Consider the following 5,616-nt stretch of genomic DNA (forward strand, 5'->3'; position numbering starts at 1 on the left):
TACTTATTGATTTGTTTCTATATTTTTGTTCAAATGTATCACCTGCACTTTTAAAGGAATGACATTATCTAGTTTCTTCTTTTTCTTTTTCAAATGTCTCACCTCTTTCATACGCACATCTTACAAAAGGTTCTCTCTCTCTCTCTCTCTCTCTCTCTCTCTCTCTCTCTCTCTCTCTCTCTCTCTCTCTCTCTCTCTCTCTCTCTCTCTCCGTGTGTGTGTGTGTGTGTGTGTGTGTGTCTGTGTGTGTGTGTGTGTGTGTGTGTGTGTGAGTGTGTGTGTGTGTGTGTGTGCGCGCGCGCGCGCTCGTGTGTGTGCTCATCTGCCCTGCATTTCTCTTCATCCACTAGGAGACTTTAGTGTCTTTTCCTTTTGGTACTTTTCCATCTGCTTTTATCTTCACATTTTCTTGAAAGCGAACTTGAGGGTCCCTTGTCTTGCACTTGCACTTTAAGTCTATTTTATATTTCATCCTTGATCCCTTGCGTAATGGTCCTCTGTGGTACTTTTTATTTATTTATTTTTCTTAAAGGGGTTTGTATTTTTGACGTTTTGTAAAATAGATGAAAAACAAAACACATTTCTAAGAGTGACAGGGATACATGTTATGCCTTAATTAGTAAGCAGATGAATTATTAAAGTTCAAATGACTTCTACGTAATTAAATACCTTTCATTTCAAGCAAACATTCCCCAAATAAAAAATGCAAGCTACTCATACAAATTAGAAATATCAAGCACTGGGCTAGATATAATATATGTCATTTTAATGGCCATCTCTGAATATGACGTCTATATTAGAAAAGTCAGTGCCATGTCAAATGTTTATTCAATGAATTCTTTATTGGACGGAAAATATTATGTAAGTTATAGAAAGACGTCGTTTTGCTGTCATGAACTATTCCCCCTCAGGAAAAGCTAGGACGGGACCTTCTTACGGAAGATTCTTAAGCATGGAATTTGGTGTAGTAAGATGACCTTTTCTGATCTCGATGGAGGTCATCTAACTACATGAAATTCCATGCTTAAGAGTCCTCCGTAATATGGTCAGAGTGAAAGATATTGTGGAGGCGATGAAAGAGAGGAAGTGGAATTGGGCAGGTTAGTGCGAACGACTGATGAGCGATGGAGCAAGTGTGTTACTGAGTGGACGCCGCGAGATAGGAAGCGTGGAAGAGGGAGACCAGACAGGAGGTGGAGAGAAGAGATTGAGAAGTTTGTAGGGGTGGCGTGGCAGAGGTTGGCGCAGTCGTGTGAATCATGCAATGCTATGAAGGAGGCCATTGTTCAGAAGATGACCTCACTCACTCCAATCTCGCTCTCTTATAGTAGGACTAGATCCGCCTTCACCCACGTGAAAACGCTCTGGACTGGTCGCTCAGGTTCCTAGAACTCATCGCTTCTAATATCAACGTATAAAGAAATGTATGTCAGTCTGTATAAATAGAAATACTCGTAGATGGAAAGAAATATCAAAGCCACGAGTTCAATCACGCGCTGACACATCATCAAATGAACAAACTTTATGAAATCCTACTTCTTCCAATTCAATTTGTATACTAATTAATGTCGTAATATTACACACACGTGTTGTGTGCGTGCCCGCGTGCGTGCGTGTCTGTGTGGGTGTGTTTGTGTGATTCACCTTGGTCTTTGGATCACGTGTTGGACTCGTGATCGACAGCTATTTTCCTCCGGAAAGAGCCCAGAGCTCGTATGACCGATCTATGGGTAATGCTTTGACCTTACACGCACACACACACCCAAATCCCCGCCCACGAGTTGGAGTAACGACTCGAAGCTCAGCGATACTGAAATTATTTTGAGCCCTGGGCAGGATTCGAACCCGGACCGCCGTAGTGACAGCCTGGGACTCTACCAACCGCGCCACCGAGTCGTGCATGTTGTATGTGTGCATGTGTATGTGTGCATTTGTATGTTTGCATATTTTGGTGTGTATGATTGTGTGTATGTGTATGTGTGCATGTGTATGTGCATATAGGCATGTGTGTGGGTTTGTGTGCATGCCTGTGCGTATATATATATATATATATATATATATATATATATATATATATATATATATATATATATATTTGTGTGTTTGTACTTGTGTTTGTGCGTCACATCATTGTATCACCCGCCGATCGGTCCACATAAGATCTCTGTAGCAAGTGCTACTCAGGCAGAATACGTGGTCGAGTGATCGAAGGTGGTAAGAAATGAATGTCTCGATCAGTTCTATCTTTGTTATGTGACAGACTTACATAGTGCTCCGGGATCACGCGACAGTCCGATCGGCCAATCAGCGATCGCCTCGTGACTTGAAGGACTGCTGTCCCGGTGCGTCCCTAACAACAGTCGCTGAGATCGGCGAGGTAGCTTGTTCCATTAGCCAGTTATCTGTTACCCTGCGTGATAAAGCTGTCGTTTGTGGTGTGAGTCATTGTCTTGTAGGTGCGCTAGCTTAAGGCGGTCGATGGAGATCCAGTCGTTGCTGCCTTTAATGCGTAGCAGAAATGCTTTCTTCTTCCTCTGGACAAAATCGTAGGGGCTGGAGTAGGGTGGGATGAGGGGGAGCGTGTGAGCGTCAGTGCGGAGAAAGACATGCTTTGATGTATGCAGATCTCAGGGGATGTATCGGTGCTCTGGAGACTTGTAAATTTGTTTGCACGGGGCAAATTCTTTGACAATACTTCGTAGGCGGCTGATGTTGTTCGTGGGGGCGTCGGGGAAGAACTTGCCGGGTACCATGAGGGGTTCGCCTTTTGGGGTAGTACGAAGGCCGAGGAGGACCCAGGGTAGCTGAGTGCTCCAGGTCGCGTTGTTGCAGCATGATATCAGGGTAACTATGAGGGTTCTGTGGAACCGTTCCACCATGCCGTTAGCCTCCAGGTTGAAAGCTGTGGTGTGGTGTTCCGAGATCCCCAGTAGCTGTCCAATGCTTGAGGGGGGCCCCACTTAAGGTCCTTGAGTTTTCCTGCTTGGACTTTGTACAGTGGTGTCATGGTTACCGCGATCCCGGGCAAGAATCGGTGATAATAACTGACCATACCCACAAATTCCTGGAGGGCTTTGACTGTGGTAGGCGTAGGGAATTCTCGTATGGTGGTCACCTTTCCTGGTAGAGGTGAAACGCTTGCAGGAGTGAGGTGGTGTCCTAGGAAGTCCACCTTTCTGGCGCCGAATACGCACTTATCGTAGTGTACTACCAGGCCGTTCTGCTGAAGGCGGCCCAGGACCTCGGAGAGATGGTTGAGGTGTTCCTCTTTAGATGCTTAGAAAATGAAAATGTCATCAATGTAGCAGGCGCAGAAAGGTAAATCGTCTAGGATGCCGTCCATCATTCGATGAAAGGTGGCGCCAGAGTTTCGCTGCCAAAACAGCAGTAACTAAGTGTGAAAGTGCCAAAGGGCGTGGTTACAACAGTTTTGGGATGTCTTCCGGGTATATGGGGACCTTGTAGTACTCCTTCAGAAGGTCCAGTTTTGAGAAAATTTTTGTGCCGTGTCAAAGGGAACCGTCCTTCTTTGTCACAATGTGGAGTGATGAAGACCAGGGGCTTGGCGCCTTCTGGCAGATACCCAGACACTCAAGCTCGGCGAAGGTCTGTTTTGCTGCGGCGAGCTTATCCGGAGCCAGGCGACGAAACTTGGAGAACACCGGGGGCCCTGATGTCTTTATGCGGTGATAGATTTCTTGTTTTGCAGAGGTCTGTGGCTGTTGCTCCCGGAGTTCGGACTTGAAGACATCGGGGTAGGCGTTGCGGAGGTGGGCGAAGCTGTCTGTCACCTCGAAGGGCGAACTTGGTGAGCTCGGCAGCGATGGGTGTGGTGGTGAGGGAGGATGTGTCTACCAGCTGAAATCTGGCAATGTCGACGAGGAGCTGGTAGTGGGAAAGGAAATCTGCCCTTAGAAGGGGTAGGGTGACGTCTGCCACTATGAAGTACCATTCAAACCTGCGTCCGCCGATGCTGATCTCGAGGTGTTGACAGCCGTATGTTGATATCAGAGTGCTGTTGGCTGCAATGAGTTGGACGTTGGATGCAGGTTGATGGGGCTGCCTCCAACGTGCGGCTGGTAGGAGGGAACGTGCGGTGCTCGTGTCGACCAAGAAGCGCATGCCCGTTGTAGGATTGGAGAGGAAGATGGTGTTGGTACCAGTGGGGGCCGCCGTGATGCATGGCTGTGCCTTAGGGCTGTAACAGTGGTAGTAACAGAACTGGTTCGTGAATGTTGTCGTGATCCTTTTCTGGTCTAGCTATGGCCGCGGGGCGTGGTATTGTGTAGGCGTTTGTCGGATACGGGATGGTGGGCGGTGTACCACTGCGATGTCGACCTTGTCATCCTGAAATAAAGGTGGGGGTTCAGAAGGTATGGCGTTAATGCGGCGTAGTGAAGCTGTGAGAGCCTCAGCTAGGTGATTTGCTTGCCGTTGGAGTCCATCCATTTCCATTCCCTCTGCGTTGGGGATGGCAGTGTGGATGGGTTCGGGGATGCGTAGGATCCATAGTGCCCGAAGCAGATCTAGCTTTCGAGGCGTTCCGTTGGTTGCTGGAGGGAGTCATGCTAGAACCTTCATCTTGAGAAGGGCATCAGAGGGTTCCTGGTCGCTTAGGGGTTGGCGGGGTTGGCGTGCGAGGTGGATGAGCTGCGTCACACGCGATTCTGGTGAAAGCGTAAAACGTTGAAGTAGACTGATCTTCAGGTCGTCGTATTTGATGGCGGCGTCACCATGGGTTTCCAACCATTCCGAGAAGGAAGGGAAAAATTCGTCTGGGAGGGCTGCTTTGACGTGGTCAGCCCGAGAGATTTGACAGTTTACCCTCTCGTGACGAAACTGTATTTCTGCTCGACGGAACCAGTTATGCGCGTCGATCGTCGAGAAGGAGAGGAAGTATACTTGCACGGCTGCAACTGGGTGGGTGTCTGTGGAAGTGGAGGACGGGGAGGGGGGTGGGTTGTCGGAGGTCTTGTCCATTATATCGGGGTCACCAATGTAGCGAGCGCTACTCATGCAGACTACGTGGTCGAGTGATCAAACGTGGTAAGGCATGAATGTCTCAAACCGTTCTATCTTTATTATGTAAGTGACAGGCATATATAGTGGTCTGGGATCACGCGACAGTCCAGTCGGCCAATCCGTGATCGCCTCGCAACCTGAAGGGCTGCTGTCCCGGTGCGTCCTTAACAATAGTCGCTGAGATCGGCTACGTGGCTTGTTCCAGTAGCCAATTACCTGTTAGCCTGCGTGACAGAGCGGTCGTTTGTGGTGTGGATGCCACACCTCCGACCTCTCACCCAGGAAGGTAATAACTGTCGATCATGAGTCCAACGCGTGATCCAGATCATTGTGATAGTGGTGAATCCCTCTCTCTCTCTCTCTCTCTCTCTCTCTCTCTCTCTCTCTCTCTCTCTCTCTCTCTCTCTCTCTCTCTCTCTCTCTCTCTCTCTCTCTCTCTCTCTCTCTCTCTCTCATTCTTTCTCATTCTCTCTCACTCACTTTCTATCTTTCTCAAACACAAACACACAAAACACACACACGCAACAAACTAACACAACAAGCACACACATACACACACACACACACACACACACACACACACACACACACACA

The 5,616-nt window shown here is 48.2% G+C and overlaps 1 protein-coding gene across 1 annotated transcript; it reads right to left on the minus strand.

Annotated features, from left to right (window-relative positions):
* Positions 1-2,848: 2,848 nt before the first annotated feature.
* Positions 2,849-5,016, minus strand: LOC143035546 (uncharacterized). Its single transcript, XM_076202413.1, has 5 exons — positions 4,662-5,016; positions 4,324-4,553; positions 3,663-4,260; positions 3,393-3,572; positions 2,849-3,276 (listed from the first exon to the last, which is right to left on the minus strand). The coding sequence occupies exons 1-5, from the start codon at positions 5,014-5,016 to the stop codon at positions 2,849-2,851; spliced, it is 1,791 nt and encodes a 596-aa protein (XP_076058528.1).
* Between the last annotated feature and the right edge of the window lie 600 nt (positions 5,017-5,616).

This window comes from Oratosquilla oratoria, chromosome 19 (genome assembly GCF_046742065.1).
Source record: "Oratosquilla oratoria isolate Oo_2021 chromosome 19, ASM4674206v1, whole genome shotgun sequence".
Lineage (NCBI taxonomy): Eukaryota > Metazoa > Arthropoda > Malacostraca > Stomatopoda > Squillidae > Oratosquilla > Oratosquilla oratoria.

Excerpts from the sequence above, each read along its gene's own strand:
- LOC143035546 (XM_076202413.1), bottom strand. The coding sequence starts at position 5,016 with ATGAGTAGCGCTCGCTACATTGGTGACCCCGATATAATGGACAAGACC. Across the intron at positions 4,554-4,661 it reads TACGCTTTCACCAGAATCGC|CAACCAACGGAACGCCTCGA; the intron begins GTGTGACGCAGC and ends GACTCCCTCCAG. Across the intron at positions 3,277-3,392 it reads CTTTGGCACTTTCACACTTA|CATCTAAAGAGGAACACCTC; the intron begins GTTACTGCTGTT and ends TCATTTTCTAAG.